At 47.4% G+C, this 15,710-nt stretch overlaps 1 protein-coding gene and 1 pseudogene across 1 annotated transcript in view; both read right to left on the bottom strand.

Moving 5' to 3' along the window:
- pdzd8 (PDZ domain containing 8) overlaps nucleotides 1-15,710 on the bottom strand; it is a 283,902-nt gene that overhangs the window by 185,300 nt on the left and 82,892 nt on the right. The window contains exon 2 of the mRNA XM_070874970.1: nucleotides 1,825-1,950. Within this exon, the coding sequence (XP_070731071.1) occupies nucleotides 1,825-1,950 (126 nt within the window). The remainder of the gene's footprint in view (nucleotides 1-1,824; nucleotides 1,951-15,710) is intronic.
- Nucleotides 4,684-15,710, bottom strand: part of LOC139260424 (uncharacterized) — an 80,724-nt pseudogene continuing 69,697 nt past the window's right edge.

The following is a 15,710-nucleotide window of genomic DNA, read 5'->3' as shown; positions in this document are numbered from 1 at the left end:
CGCATCAGTCTGGAACTTGCGCTCAGCCGGGTCATCGGCTTTTAAGTGCAAAAATGTGCAAGCGTGAATTTTTAATTGGGACACACGGCCCCCCCAAAAAAATCTGAGGGATCATAGCTGACAGGTGATCTTGTAGAGCTATGCAAGATTCAATAGTACGAGAAAGATAAATCTGGAAAATATCATTATATTGCAAGTGGTAGTAAAAAAAGAACATGGAATCAAACTAGTAAAAGGCAACTTAGTGTGGATGTCATGAAACCCAGAAATCATTTAAGAATCAACTGGATGATACAATGTGGGGACTGTAGGTACACGGTGGATGGGTGAATGAAGATGCGCTGATAACCTTCCTTATCCATAATTATTCTTGTGATCTTGTTTAGGAAATGGAAAAATGTCACTTTGGTGCAATAGACTTTTCTAAGGATGGGTCCGAGGTATATTGTTTGGGCAGAATAGAGGGGGTTTTACTCTGCATCTGCGATAGCTGACCTTTGAGTGCTTTGATGCTGATCATGACTAAAATGGGAATGAAAGAATGGCTTTGCATTGGTACAGCACCTTTCATGACATCTAGAGATCCCAAAGTAACTTCGCAATCAACTAAGTACTTTTAAAATGTGATCACTGTTGTAATGTAGGGAAATAGAGCAGGCAATTTGCACACAGCAATGTCCCACAAACAGCAATGGGATAAAAGACCAGGTCATCTGTTTAGTGATGTTGGGTGAAGGATAAATGTTGGCCAGGACAGCGGGAGAACTCCCCTGCTTCTCTTCAAATAGTCCTATGGGATTTTTTGTTTCACATCCACCTGAGAAGGCAGTGGAGCCCTAGTTTATTATTTTACCTCCAATAATGCAACACCCCCTCACTACTGCACTGAAGTGTCAGCCTAGATTATGCGCTCAGATTTCTGGAATGGGGCTTCAACCCAAGCCCTTCTGACTCAGACGAGCGGCTACCATTGAATAGCCAAGGTTCTTTGTGTGGGGGATTTGAACTAACATCCGATGTTCCCTCTAAGCTGCGCAGTTGCACAGCTCTCTACGCAGCCTGGGACCAGTTTTTCCAATATAAACTTTTACGCACGCGCGAAACTGTGAATGGGCCGCCAGCCACTTAAATCGGCTGCGCACCCCCCCCAAAAAAAATCAGCGGGAACATTGCTAATGTCCTACACCTTGAATTGAGGGCTTGACAAGGTAGATGCAGGGAAGATGTTTCCCCTGGCTGGAGAGTCTAGAACCAGGGGTCACAGAATAAGGGGTCGGCCATTTCGGTCTGAGGTGAGGAGAAATTTCTTCACTTGGAGGGTGGTGAATCTTTGGAATTCTCTGCCCCAGACGGCTGTGGATGCTCAGTTGTTGAGTATATTCAAGACTTGAGATGGATAGGTTTTTGAATATTAAGGGAATCTAGGGATATAGAGATAGTGCAGCAAAGTGGAGTTGAGGTCGGAGATCAGCCATGATCTCATTGAATGGCGGAACAGGCTCGAGGGGCCGAATGGCCTTCCCTGCTCCTAATTCTTTTGTTCTTATGAAGAAAAACTAAAGAAAGGACAAATGATTACAAAAGCTGAAGACAAGTAAACGGGAATTCAAGAATGGCAAACTAAGGAAAAAAAAGGGAAAATTTATAAAAACAGAAAGACTATTGAAAAATGTTGAAAACAGCAAGGAAAATATACAAGAATAAAAAAAAACAGCAAAGACCATGTGATTAAATTTATAATATTGCCCATACCGAAGGACAAAGTACCAATTAACAAAATAGAATGCATTTTCCCTCCTACCCAAGGAAGGTCAGTCTACATACCTGCTGCATTCAACCACTGTGACTTTTAGGCGTCCTTCGATGATGCTGGAGTCTTGCAAGTAAAGGTCACAGTTTGCTGAATTTACTGTTGTTGGAAGCACTTGGAATGGAAAGAATGGTTTGTACCTGAAAATAAAAATAAAAAATATTTAGTAGGGTTTTGAACATTTTTTTTTTGTTTTTATATTGTCCACGTTTAATTATAAAGCAGTCGTCACTCCTGCGAAGCGCCTTGGGAAGTTTCACTACGTTAAAGGCGCTATATAAATACAAGTAGTTGTTGTTGTTGATGAGCAGCTATATCTCAACAGGCCAGGCAAGTTCCAGGTTCAGTCCCCAGCAGATCACAATCACACGCCTACAGGGGCGCTACGACAAGCCTCATTGCCCTGCATTAGTCAGGGCAAAGGGAGAAATAGGCAGGGTTTCAGTGAGCCCTGTTGGAAGGACACGAGTGTGGTTGTTGGCATATACAGGATCGAAAAAAGTTGTGACGTCTTCTCTAATTGATCACTGCTGCACAAGTCAACGCTGATGCTATTAAGCATACACCCATTCACATACAATGCCACTATACTCTGGGGAAAGATGCAAGTACCAGAATGCATGCCAATCTACTAAATATAAAGTGCATTTTTTTCCCCACATTCAGTAACAAGAAAAGGTCTTGTGTTACCCATGAACCGTCAGACCTGCACTTATTCCCATTTATCCTGCACGAGAAGTGACTGTAGGTCCTTTGTTTCACCATTGGATGTCACTTCAGACCTTAGTACAAATATAATTGAATTCTAACTGAATACATATATTAAGTTACCAAGAATATTTATGGTCAGATGAGCATTTAAATTAATTTAAAAAGTAGCACTTCAATTTAATCATTCCTGCCGCAATTCAATTTAAATTAAAAAGTGACACAAACCATATGGCTAGAGTGAGAGAAATGATGGCCATATTGTGCTGACAAGATTCAATTTACTGAGAAATGAAAATTTAAATGAATGAAGCCTCCTCCTTCGTTACTCTGGATCAGCAGTTCTGTACACATTCTAATGGTAATGGATATAAAGTTCTTTTATGTTAGCGAATCTGTGATGTTGCTCACAATAAGTTCAATGATGGTATAATGCTCCTGTGCTTATAAAGCAGCATACCATGTAATAGAAATGTCGCGCTGTGTCCTAACTAAGGCCAATGTTAGAAAGTAAGCATGATCATGTGTCAAGCAGAGTTAAACTGCTTCTTGGTGAGGACACACTGCAGATTATCAATTTCAGGCTCCTGGTCCTAAGCACCTAGCATTGCATACCATGGGAGAATTCAAAATGTTAGTCAGAGTTTACAGATGTTTAGGGGCCGAAATCGCCCCTTTATTTTAAGAGCCGTTACCGCCCAACGGGTCGATATGCAGTTACTGGTCAGTCGGGGCGAAGGTGATATCATTTTAGAAATTGCCTTTGTGCATTTTTGTGGCGGTGTACGGTACCATCCCGCCCATGTTCCCACCCCGTTGGCCGCACGCAGACCCCTTTCCGCCCCACAAGGGAAATTGTCCCATGGGAGCGGAGGCTGGTCGGTACCCCCAGACAGCTTTTCACGGGCGGGAAGCTGCTAATGGCTGGGTGGCATGTCTGTCCTTAAAAGGGACAGCGCACTGCTGCGGCCACCATTTTCTTTTAACTATCGGCCAACTCTGAAGTCAGCGGGACAATGGTGGGAACACGGGCAGGCAGCCCGTCACCCCTTCCAGCCCAGCTGAAACCCTCCCTGATGGCCCAGTGGGCGCCACTAAAGTTCACGCAGCGGCCCTCCCCTTTAACTGAAGGGGAAGGACGCTGTGACGTGTCGCTCTGACATTATAAGCGTCATGTTGACATGGTCAGCGCGGCGCTCATTAATCTGCCGGCCTTCCACCCCACTCACCACCGACTTTCACCCCACTTCACCGCCCCGCCAGAAGAAACATTTTAAAAAGGAGCGCAAAATCACTACAGACGCCGCCCCAACGATTGGGGCGGTAAATCAACAAAGAAACTGGTGAGTGTGCGTCCATTTTGGTCGGAGGGCAATTTCGGTCCCTTAGACTTGTGTCAATAAGGTGTTTTCAATTGCTGGCAGAGTTTCCGAGTGCTTTCCAAATGATTAGCTTTCTTTATAAAGTGCGACACACACATTTGCCTGTGTGACGTCTGAAGTGTGACAGATCATCATCATCATAGGCAGTCCCTCGGAATCGAGGAAGACCTGCTTCCACTCCTGAAGTGAGTTCTTTGGTGGCTGAACAGTCCAATACGAGAACCACAGACTCTGTCACAGGTGGGACAGATAGTCATTGAGGGAAGGGGTGGGTGGGACTGGTTTGCCGCACGCTCTTTCTGCTATCTGTGCTTGATTTCTGCGCGCTCTCGGCGTTGAGACTCGAGTTGCTCAGCGCCCTCTCGGATGCACTTCCTCCACTTAGGGCGGTCTTGGGCCAGGGACTCTCAGGTGTCAGTGGGGATGTTGCACTTTATCAGGGAAGCTTTGAGGGTGTTCTTGTAGCATTTCTGCTGCCCACCTTTGGCTCGTTTGCCATGAAGGAGCTCGGAGTAGAGCACTTGCTTTGGGAGTCTTGTGTCTGGCATGCGGACTATGTGGCCTGCCCAGTGGAGCTGATCGAGTGTGGTCAGTGCTTCAATGCTGGGGATGTTTTTTTTTTTGTTACATTCAGATTCTTCTCAAAGGTCACTTAATCTAAATGGCGGTGGGAGGGGGGATTTAATACAAGTAATGTGGATGCATTACAGCGAGGATTGTTCGTTCTCTGAGTGGCGATGGTCTCTCTCTGCTGTCCGTTTGGTGGAAGAGCATTAAATTCTCTTTGAGAAGCTCTCCACACCTAGCCTTTTATGTTAAGCTTTCTATGAGTGAATCTCTCATACTCGTTGCAATTGCACTGGGCTGAGCTTCATTTAATCGGAAGACGCTCTCGATGACGGACAGCTCCGTGCTGGTCGTGTCGAGCCTGCAGAAAGCGCACCAATCGTTCACCACCATCTCCCTGGCGATCACCTCACTGCTATGATTCACCGTGCCGGCCACCAGCGGAACCTGCAGCAGAAAGGAGCGCTCATCCTGGTCTTCGATAGACCAGTCCTCCCTGGTTACTGAAAGCACAGTAACTGCCCACCAGTACCTGCTTGGCAACCGCCTGTCGGAAAACCTCCACCTTCAGCACATCAGCCAAGAGCTCCTCGGTCTCTCTGTCGAGGTCCGGCTGCACCAGGGCCACGTAGTCGTTGCAGGCGATAACATTGCCGAGGTGCGGAAAGGCGTTCAATTCTCTGGATGGCCACGGATTCTGGAAGGCAATTGCGAATATACTGCAGCTCCTGATCCATCGTGTTATTCGGGACCTCACCGACACACATTCTTCCAATGATTCGGCATCCTGCGATGGAGGCGTGGACCACAGGGATAGTCTCATAACTCCCCTTCAAAGACTCCGTAGAAGTTCTCGGAGCCGCCGATCGCCACCAGGCAGTAGGCGTTGGTCAGTTTGGCGAAGCAGCCGATCTCGTTGTTGTTAGCCTGAGTGAGGACGCTGATGGTGGTGTGCCTGTCCTCCCAGGGGATTTGTAAGATCTTGCAGCGACATCGTTGGTGATATTTCTCCAGCAACTTGAGGTGTCTACTGTTCATGGTCCATGTCTCTGAGCCATACAGGGAGACAGGTATTACTACAGCCCTGTAGACCATGAGCTTGGTGGCAGTTCGGAGGGCCTGGTCTTCAAACACTCTTTTCCTCAGGCGACCGAAGGCTGCACTGGCAGCGGTGTTGGATCTCGTCGTCGATGCCTGCTCTTGTTGATAGGAGGCTCCCGAGAAATGGGAAGTGGTCCACGGTGTCCAGGGCCGCGCCATGGATCTTGATGACTGGGGGGCAGTGCTGAGAGGGCAGGTTGGTGGAGGACCTTTGTCTTACGGATGTTTAGCGTAAGGCCCATGCTTTCGTACGCCTCAGTAAATACATCGACTATGTCCTGGAGTGCGGCCTCTGTATGTGCGCAGACGCAGGCGTTGTCCGCGTGCTGTAGCTCAACGACAAGAGGTTGGAGTGGTCTTGGATCTGGCCTGGAGGCGGCGAAGGTTGAACAGGTTCCCACTGGTTCTGTAGTTTAGTTCCACTCCAGCGGGGAGCTTGTTGACTGCGAGGTGGAGCATGGCGGCAAGAAAGATTGAGAAGAGGGTTGGGGCGATGACACAGCCCTGTTTGACCCCGGTCTGGATGTGAATTGCGTCTGTGATGGATCCGTTGGCAAGGATCACGGCCTGCATGTCGTCGTGGAGCAGGCGGAGGATGGTGACGAACTTTTGGGGACATCCGAAACGAAGGAGGACACTCCATAGACCCTCGCGGTTGACAGTGTCAAAGGCCTTTGTAAGGTCGAAGAAGGCCATGTATAAGAGCTGGCCCTGTTCCCCGCAATTTTCCTGTAGCTGTCGCGCTGCAAAAATCTTGTCTGTTGTGCCCCGTAGGAGACGAAATCCGCACTGTGACTCCGGGAGGAGCTCCTCGGCCATGGGAAGACAACGGTTGAGGAGAACTCTAGCGACGACTTTCCCAGTGGCTGATAGCAGGGAGATTCCTCTGCAGATGCCGCAGTCGGACTGGTCTCCTTTTTTTTTTAAAAAAGATGGTCACGATTACTGCATCTCCGAGATCTCCCGGCATGCTCTCCTCCCTCCAAATGAGAGAGATGAGGTCGTGTATTTGTGCCTCTCCACCATACTTCAATGCCTCAGCAGGGATTCTGTCCGCACCCATAGCCTTGTTGCTTTTGAGCTGTCTTATGGCTTTTTCTACCTCGTCTCATTGTCTCACTGCGGTGGTGGTGGGTAGCATGCTGCGGGATAGAGCCGAGAACACTCGAGTCAAAGGCAGAGTCTTGACTGAGGAGATCTTCGAAGTGTTCCTTTCAGCGGGCCCTGACTGCCTCAGTGTCCTTGATGAGTGTTTCCCGGTTCTTGGCCAGCAGTGGGGTGGGGCCTTGGGTGTTTGGCCCGTAGGTGGCCTTGACTGCGATAAAGAATCCTCCCACATCATGGTTGTCGGCCAGCTGCTGTATCTCCTGTGCTTTCTTCATCCACCACCTGTTCTTTAGGTCCCGGGTTTTTTGTTGAACCTCAGCCTTGAGCCGTCTGTAATGCTGTTTCTGCATTGGGTTGTTGTTTAAGGCTCAGAAATGCCTGCGTTTGCGATCTATTAGCTCTTGGATCTCCTGATCATTCTCATCAAACCAGTCCTGGTATTTCCTGGTTGAATAACCGGGTGTCTCTTTGCAGGCACTGGTTATGGAGGCCTGGAGGGCAAACCAAGCGCTGTGGGCATTCTGCGACTCGGGGTTATCAAGGCATGCCAGGTTAGCTGTGAGGCGCTGGCTGTACAGGGCTCCCTTAGCTGGGTCCTTAAGTGCTCCGGCATTGACTTTTTTGCGGCACTGCTTCTGCTGCCCCCTCCGCTTTGGGGCTATGTTGATGTCGACGATGGATCGGATTAGGCGGTGGTCCATCCAACAGTCGTCGGCTCCTGTCATGGCGCAGGTGATGCGCACATCCTTGCGATCCCTGGCTCGTACGATGACATAGTCAAGCAGGTGCCAGTGCTTGGAGTGAGGGTGTTGCCACGATGCCTTGTATTTGTCCCTCTGGTGGAACAAGGTGTGAGTGATGACAAGTTCGTGCTCTAGACATTTTGTCAGGAGTAGGGTACCACTAGAGTTGGCTTTCCCTACCCCGTCTCTGCCAATCACGCTCCCCCAGAGGTCCTGGCATTGAAGTCACCGAGGAGGATTAATCTGTCACCCGCGGGGACGCAGGACAGGGATTTTGAGAGGTTGGCATAAAAACCCTCTTTGGCCTCATCAGTTGCATCTGGTGTTGAGGCGTATGCACTGATGACTGTGGCGCACTGCTTCCGGGATAGGGTGAGTCGAAGAGTCATGAGGCGTTCGTTAGTTCCGCAGGGGGAGTCTTTGAGGCGGTCAACCAGCTTGTTTTTGATGGCGAAGCCGACTACGTGGAGGCGGCGCTCTTCTTCTGGTTTCCCTTTCCAGAAGAAAGTGTAACCTCCACCTTGTTTCTTGAGCTGGCCTTCCCCTGCCCACCGGGTCTCGCTTAGGGCGGCGGTGTCGATATCAAAGCGTCTAAGTTTCTGGGCAGCTATGGCGGCGCGGCGTTCCGGCCCGTCGCTGTTGGGGGTTGTCCATGCCCAAACTTCATGTTAATGGAGTGGAAAGATGCCTGTGCGCGAGTTCTTTTAACGTGGGGTGGTCGTTGCACACCAGCTACCACACGGACTTAGCTGAGCGAGGTCTTGATCCAGTGGCAAAGGGGTCCAAGACGACTGGAGCCCAGGTACTGCTATATGGGCCTAGTTGCCTGTGGCGAGATGTTGACCGCAGGCTCGGCACTGGGTAGCAACCTTGGTGGTAGGTGATCAGTGGCCTGCTTGGGGACAGGCATTGGGAGGGTCAGTGGCCCACCGGGGTTCAGGGTGGGAGGGCAGGGGGGGTCACAGTCATGGAACTCGCCACGTGTTGGTGTTGGAGAAGAGGCCAGGTCACCAGTGGGGAAAGAGAGCTCCAGTCATCGCTGAAGGAGGAGGGGAGGCCAGTCACCGACGTGGAAGGGGGGGGACCCGGTCGTCGTTGAGGAGGAGGTAGGCAATTACGCAAACACACCGTGAAGCGCGAGAATTTTGGCCAGAGTGCAAAACAGAAACGGAGGCTGACTGAATACTGATATTATGTCACACCACCATCTATACTTACGACTGGGAAATATTTGCCCATCCCTGAATTTGAAGATTCTGTCTTTTTTTTTTAAGCAAAACACTGGTTTGAAATTTAGCTCATGGTGGAACAAGTACAATAGAAAGTGCTCCCCACTTGCTGGTTACTAAATGGCATGAATGTCCAAGACAGAAGCAACAAGGCGGCCTGTACATTGACCTTAGCACAATGGTTCCTAATTCGGATTTGGATAGTTGGCACTGGAATTCTACACTCCCATCAGACGTGGGTTTACGTGGAGGTCAAATATTCAAGTTGTTATAATCTCATTTCTTAATTGCACAAGTCCTCTGGTAGATGAAATGGTCAGATGTAGAAAAGATCAAAAAGAAATGCATAACCAGCTGGTTTAGTTACAGATATTGCGCTGATTCAATGCTGTTTTCCTATTGCACTGATACAGGATCTGCAGTTTGCGTGAAATCCTGTTTAATTTAAACCACAACTGCAGGACAAAGGGACATGGGTATAACTCAGTGATAGGGAAGCTCGGGACAGACATCAGGAAGCACAAGAGTCTTCAATACCTGGATTGGACTTGCTGCGAGGGTAGTGGAGACAATAATTCTAAGAGGGAATTCGAGAGCATGGGTTCTAGAAGTCGGAAGACACAGCCGCCAAAGGTTGAGGGGGGGGGGGGGGGGCGGGGGGGAAAGTCACGAAGGCTGGAGTCAGAGGAGCGGAAAGTTTGGGGGGAGGATGTAGAGCTGGAGGAGGTGACAGAGATAGGGAAGGGCAAGGCCATCAATGGACTTTTACACAAGGATGAGAATTTTGAATTGGGGGTGCTGGGGGGGGGACCAGAAGCCAATGTCGGTCAGCAACGACAGGGGTGACATGTGAGCAGGTTCTCTTGCAGGATAAGATATGGCAGCAGAGTTTTGGAGGAGCGGAGAGTGGAAGATGGGGGGCCAGCCAGAAGAGCATTGGAATAGTCAAGTATAAATATGACAAAAAGGCATGGATGAGAGTTTCAGCAGCAGGTGCACTGAGGCAGGAGAGGAAGCAGTCTTTGTGTTCCAGAATATGCGCAGCTTGGGATCGAGTGTGAAGTCAGGCGATAAATGGACAGGCAGGGGAATGAAATCAGTGGCAAAGGCACGGAATTTGTGGTGGGTGCTGAAGACAATGGCTTAAGTTTACCCAATGCCTAGCCGGTGGACGTTGTGGCTCATGCACGACTGGATATCAGACAAGCAGCCTGGCATCAGAGACAGTAGAGGTGGTGGAGAGGTAGAACTGGGTGCCGTCAGTGTACATATAGAAGCAGACCCTACGTCTGAGAATATCATTAAAACGCTGCATAAAGGAGGAGGAGGACTCCAGAGGTAATGGTGACGGGTGAGAAAGAAGCTCTGGCGATGATTGGATAGCCTTTTAACAATCTTACATACCTCTATAAGATCATCTCGCAGAACCCAAGCCTCTCTAATCTTTCCTCATAACTTAACCCTTGGACACTGGAGATCGGCCTTGTGCCTCTTCCCAGTGCGGTCTCCTGCACTTGAAGGTCTCATTTGCTGGCAACTACAACTGGATGCAGTATTCAAGATGTGGTCTGACGAGAGCACTATACAGTTTGATAACTACCTCTCCAACTTATGGCTATGTACTTCAACATCCTATTAGCTTTGCTGATTGCTGATCTGTATTGCTTGGACATTTTAAGCCTCATTCTTAGCTATTTCATGGAGTCTGCATGTCATCTATTTTTCCTTCCTATGTTTATCACGTTCCACTTGACTGCGTTAAATTTCATTTGCCATTGTTCTGGCCACTTTGCAGATTTTGTACAACTCATTCGATAATTTCAGAGCCGTTTCTTCCAATTCCACCTCTCCTAGTTTGCAAAATGTTACCACTTTGCACTGATTTCATGAATCTAGGTCATTTATGTAAATTAGAAACAGCAGTAGTCCCAGCATTGAGTTAACACAGCCACGTACAGGAAGTAACGTTACATATATTCAAAAACATTTATATAGCACCTTGAGCATAGAAAAACCCAAAGCAACTGGAATGGTTTTAAATATATAAATATTATGAGAATTGTCTTGAAAGCAGTACAGACTCCATCAGCACATAAACATGACAGAAGTCAAGGATGAAAAAGACTATTTGGCCCCTTGAAGCTCCCCTTTCTATTAGCAATGCTGAACATTTTGGTACTGATTATGGGAAATCTCAGCTATTTCCAGTTTAACGCGGAGAGGAACTCTCAATAAAACAACATAAAATGGTCGAAATGAGAGTGCTAATCCATGAGCATCTGTGCTTGGGAAGTTACTCAAGGTTGACTGCTCTTATTGGCTAGTGAAGGGGTGGAGTAAATATGACACTCTGCAAATCAGAACATGAGCATGTCTAATGTTCTTGGGTTCTACGCAATAACCATTCGATTAGATTACTAAAGAAATCTTTGGAGAATTTAAAAATAGTTACCTGGAACACAGAGGTAAATACTTGGATAAGAATTCCTCAAAAAGTGTTACCTTATCTTTTAAAGGGTTTGTTTGCCAAGCCAAGAAATCACAGACCTAAAAAGACATTTCACATAAAGTGGTCATTAATCTGACCAAAATAAACTGGTCGCCGCCATTTTGCTGCAGTGCGGGAATTAATCTTGTGTGTCAGAGGTCCACCATTTACCTGGTTTCACTTCCAGAAACATTTCAACAACACTTTTATAGTCTTATTAAAAATCACCTCACATCTATAAGCACTTCAGATGTTTGTAAAAAGACTTGCATTTATATAGCGCCTTTCACGACCACCTGACGTCTCAAAGCGCTTTACAGCCAATGAAATACATTTGAAGTGTAGTCACTGTTGTACTGTGGGAAACGCAGCACCAATTTGCGCACAGCAAACTCCTACAAACAACAATGTGATAATGACCAGTTAATCTGTTTTTGTTATGTTGATTGAGGAATAAATATTGGCCAGGACACCGGGCATAACTCCCCTGCTCTTCTTCAAAATAATGTCATGGAATCTTTACATTCATCTGAGAGAGCAGGTGTCTCATTCAAAAGACAACACCTCTGACAGTGCAGCGTTCCCTCAGCACTGCATCATCATAGGCAATCCCTCAGAATCGAGGAAGACTTGCTTCCACTCTAAAAATGAGTCCTTAGGTGGCTGAACAGTCCAATACGAGAACCACAGACTCTGTCACAGGTGGGACAGATAGTTGTTGAGGGAAAGGATGGGTGGGACAGGTTTGCCGCATGCTCTTTCTGCTGCCTGCGCTTGATTTCTGCATGCTCTCAGCGATGAGACTCAAGATGCACTTCCTCCACTTAGGGCAGCCTTTGGCCAGGGACTCCCAGGTGTCAGTGGGGATGTTGCACTTTATCAGGGAGGCTTTGAGGGTGTCCTCTGCCCACATTTGGCTCATTTGCACTGTACTGGAATATCAGCCTAGATTTTTTTTTATATGCTCAATTTCCTGGAGTGGGACTTGAACCCACAACCTTCTGATTCAGAGCAGAGCGTATTACCCACTGAGCCATAGTTGATGTTCAAGGAACGGAGACACCTTTATGGTGAGAAATTAAATGTAAACCACTCATTGCTTCATTTACAGTGACTGGCACACCTGCCCATTCTTCTATTCACATGTGGATCAGACAGGTCCATATTCATTAAAGTCAGGTTCCCTTTCACATTAAAGGCTACACTCCTTTCTAAATTGTAGAAATGGAAAAGTCAAAGGAATCAGTATCTCTGTACATTTACCAAACTCAAGTCATCGTTGAACCAGGTGTCAATGATGCGTTTGATATCATAGTTGGGGACACCAAAGCTAGGGGCCATAAATAGAAGATTGTCACTAGGGAATCCAATAAGGGATTCAGGAGTAACTTGTGTACACAAAGAGTGGTTAGACTGTGGAACTTACTATCACATGGAGTAGTTGAGGCAAACAGCATAGATGCATTTAAGAGGAAGTTAGATAAACATCCGAGGGGGAAAGGAAGAGAGGGTTATACTGATAGGGTTAGATGAAAAGGGGTGGAGCATAAACAGTGGCAGGGACCAGTTGGGACGAATAGTCTGCTTCTGTGCTGTACATTCAATGTCATTCTATGTTGGCTGTAAAGCGCTTTGAGACGTCTAGTGGTCATGAAAGGTGCTCTATATGTATTTGGAAGCTTGGCTGAGTGGAGACCACCATGGGTATGAGGCCAGCTCTCCAATTAAACCCCAAGAATCTGCTCTCACAAAGACAGACTTTATTTGTTAAAAGATCTTGAAATCAAAGCTTAGTCTGAAGGGTATAACCTTGTAATGGAAATACGTATGCAACACTGTTCTGTGGCTCTTTTTCACAACCAAGTGAAAATGGATATTGTTAAAGATCTACAGTTCCCAGCTAATATCCTTGGCAAATTGTCTTATAACCGGAAGTCTGAAGTGTGACCATCCTGATAATTTGATTTAGGCGTTTGGATAGCCACAAATGATCTGAAATCCAAACTTCTTGTTGGGGGCGGGGGGAGGGTGGGGGATGGGGGGGTGGGGGTGGGGGGGGAGTAGAGAGAGAAGAGAACGAAGGATGTCAGAAACACTTGGCTTGGTAAGTGGAAGTTACATTCGCACCACACAAGTGCCAGGCAATGTCCATCTCCAACAAGCGAGTCTAACCACTGCCCCTTGACATTCAACGGCATTACCAACACCGCATCCCCCACCATCAACATCCTGTGAGTCACCACTGACCAGAAACTTAACTGGATTGGCCGCAAATACTGAGGCAACAAGAGCAGGTCAGAGTCTGGGTATTCTGCGGCAAGTGCCTCACTTCCGGATTCCCCAAAGCCTTTCCACCATCTAAAAGGCACAAGTCAGGAGTGTGATGGAATAGTCTCCGCTTGCCTGGATGAGTGCAGCTCCAACAACACTCAAGAAGCTCAACACCATCCAGGACAAAGCAGCTCACTTGATTAGCACCCCATCCACCACCTTCAACATTCACTTCCCCCACCACTGGCGCACCATGGTTGCAGTGTGTACCATCTACAAGATGCACTGCAGCAACGCGCCAAGGCTTCTTCACCAGCTCCTCCCAAACCTGCGATCTCTACCACCTAGAAGGACATGGGCAGCAGGCACATGGGAACACCACCACCTCCATGTTCCCCAAGTCACACACCATCCTGACTTGGAAATATATCGCTGTTCCATCATCGTCGCTGGGTCAAAATCCTTGAACTCCCTCACTAAACATTGTGAGTGTACCTTCACCACACGGACTGCAGCGGTTCAAGGCAGCGGCTCACCACCACCTTCTCTATGGGAAATTAGGGTTGGGCAATAAATGCTGGCCTTGCCAGCGAAGCCAACATCCAAGAACAAAGAAATAAGGAAAAAACCATTCTGGCAAAATCTATTCTTCTGTTCGTGTAATATTATCTCCATAGCTTAATTAAATATTTACCTCCAAATAAATTTAGGACTCTGGGATAGGAAGCATTAAAAAAAAATCAGCAATATTTCCTCAATCTGACCACTTTCCAGTGATGGAAATAGTGATCCGTGGACGATGAGTGAGCATAGGATCATGCTAAAGTCCCCCGTGGTTGCATAATCAGCCTATACTTACTAATGCGGGTCAAACATGAAGAATGACAAGGTATGAGAGGCCTATTGGCCTCCTTGGAACTGTCTCCCAACATTAGCCAGTGCCTTTAGGAAAGCAGAAGAGAAACCGGAGACAAGCGGTTACCTTGGGGAACTCTACACGAGAACCAATGCCACACCGTACTTAAAAGTTTAGGATGAACATTGGAATGTAGTGAACATCCTGTTCCCAATGGCTGCCTTACAGCTGGGACTATCTTCATTGGCCCTGGGAGTGGTAAAAGCACCAATGGCAAGTTTCAGCTCCTGGCTATCGCAGCAAGCTCGGGTCTTTGTACCTGCGCGCAAGTGCTTGGAAGTCCTTTTGCAGCATTGAAAGGCGGTTTGTGCTTCAAAGCTTGCGTATTGCTTTTATTGAGATCTGTGTTTAGGACTACACCCGAGAATAGCTTTGTATATTCTGTTGTGAACCTTGCGGGAAAGTAGCCCAACCTGATCTATAGAAAGCCTCTTGCTGTCAAACAGAGCGCTGTAGTTACAGGCTGATGTCAGGGCTCATTGTTGTAATCTGTAGTGCTGGAGAAGCGGGTTGACCTCATTTGCAACTCATGGACCCAGATTTAGGGAATCAAAAGAGCATTTTTAGCTACAGCTGAGCTCTTTGCATAATATCCTGACTAATCCGGATTTGAACTTGCTGGGATATTCTCATTTCTAAATATTAAACAACGGCTAAAACTAGTCCTGTAGGCGCCCCCCCACCCACCCGCCCTCCTCCCCCACCCCATACTCCACACCCTCCACTGTGCATTCTGACTCATTCTGCTGGCTAGATGGCTGAGTCAGCAGTTTCTGTGCCCCTCTGCAGTATTTAGATTATTTGCTTACTCTTACTGAATGCAACTGGATTTGCATGACAAATATCAACAACAATCTGTATTTGCATAGTGCCTTTAATGTACTGAAACGTCCCAAAGCACTTCACAGGAGTATTTTGAGCTGAAACAATTTGACACCGAGCTGCATAGGTAGAAATTAGTGCAGGTGACCAAAAGTTTGGTCAAAGAGGTAGGTTTTAAGGAGTGTCTTGAAGGAGGAAAGAGAGGTAGAAAGACAGAGAGGTTTAGGCAGTGAGTTCCAGAGCTGATAACTGCCCAACCATCGGTGGCCTTCAGCTGCCTCAGCCCCAAGCTCCAAAACTCCCTCCCTAAACCTCCCCGCTGCTCTACCTCCCTTTCCTCCTTCAAGATGCTCCTTAAAACCTATCTCTTTGACCAAACCTTTCGTCGTCTGCTGTAATTTCTACTTATACAGCTCAGTGTAAATTTTTCTTTGGTCTTAAAACGCTCCTGTGAAGCGCCTTGGGATGTTTTGCTATGCTAATACAAGTTGTTGCTGTATCAATGAAATGGCTTCTCACGTGACAGTGGTGAGGAACATAACTGGTGCAAGTAATAGGGCTGATTC

Source organism: Pristiophorus japonicus, chromosome 3, assembly GCF_044704955.1.
Source record: "Pristiophorus japonicus isolate sPriJap1 chromosome 3, sPriJap1.hap1, whole genome shotgun sequence".
Lineage (NCBI taxonomy): Eukaryota > Metazoa > Chordata > Chondrichthyes > Pristiophoridae > Pristiophorus > Pristiophorus japonicus.
Note: the sequence above shows the minus strand (reverse complement) of the source record. Positions and strands in the feature narration are given on the sequence as shown.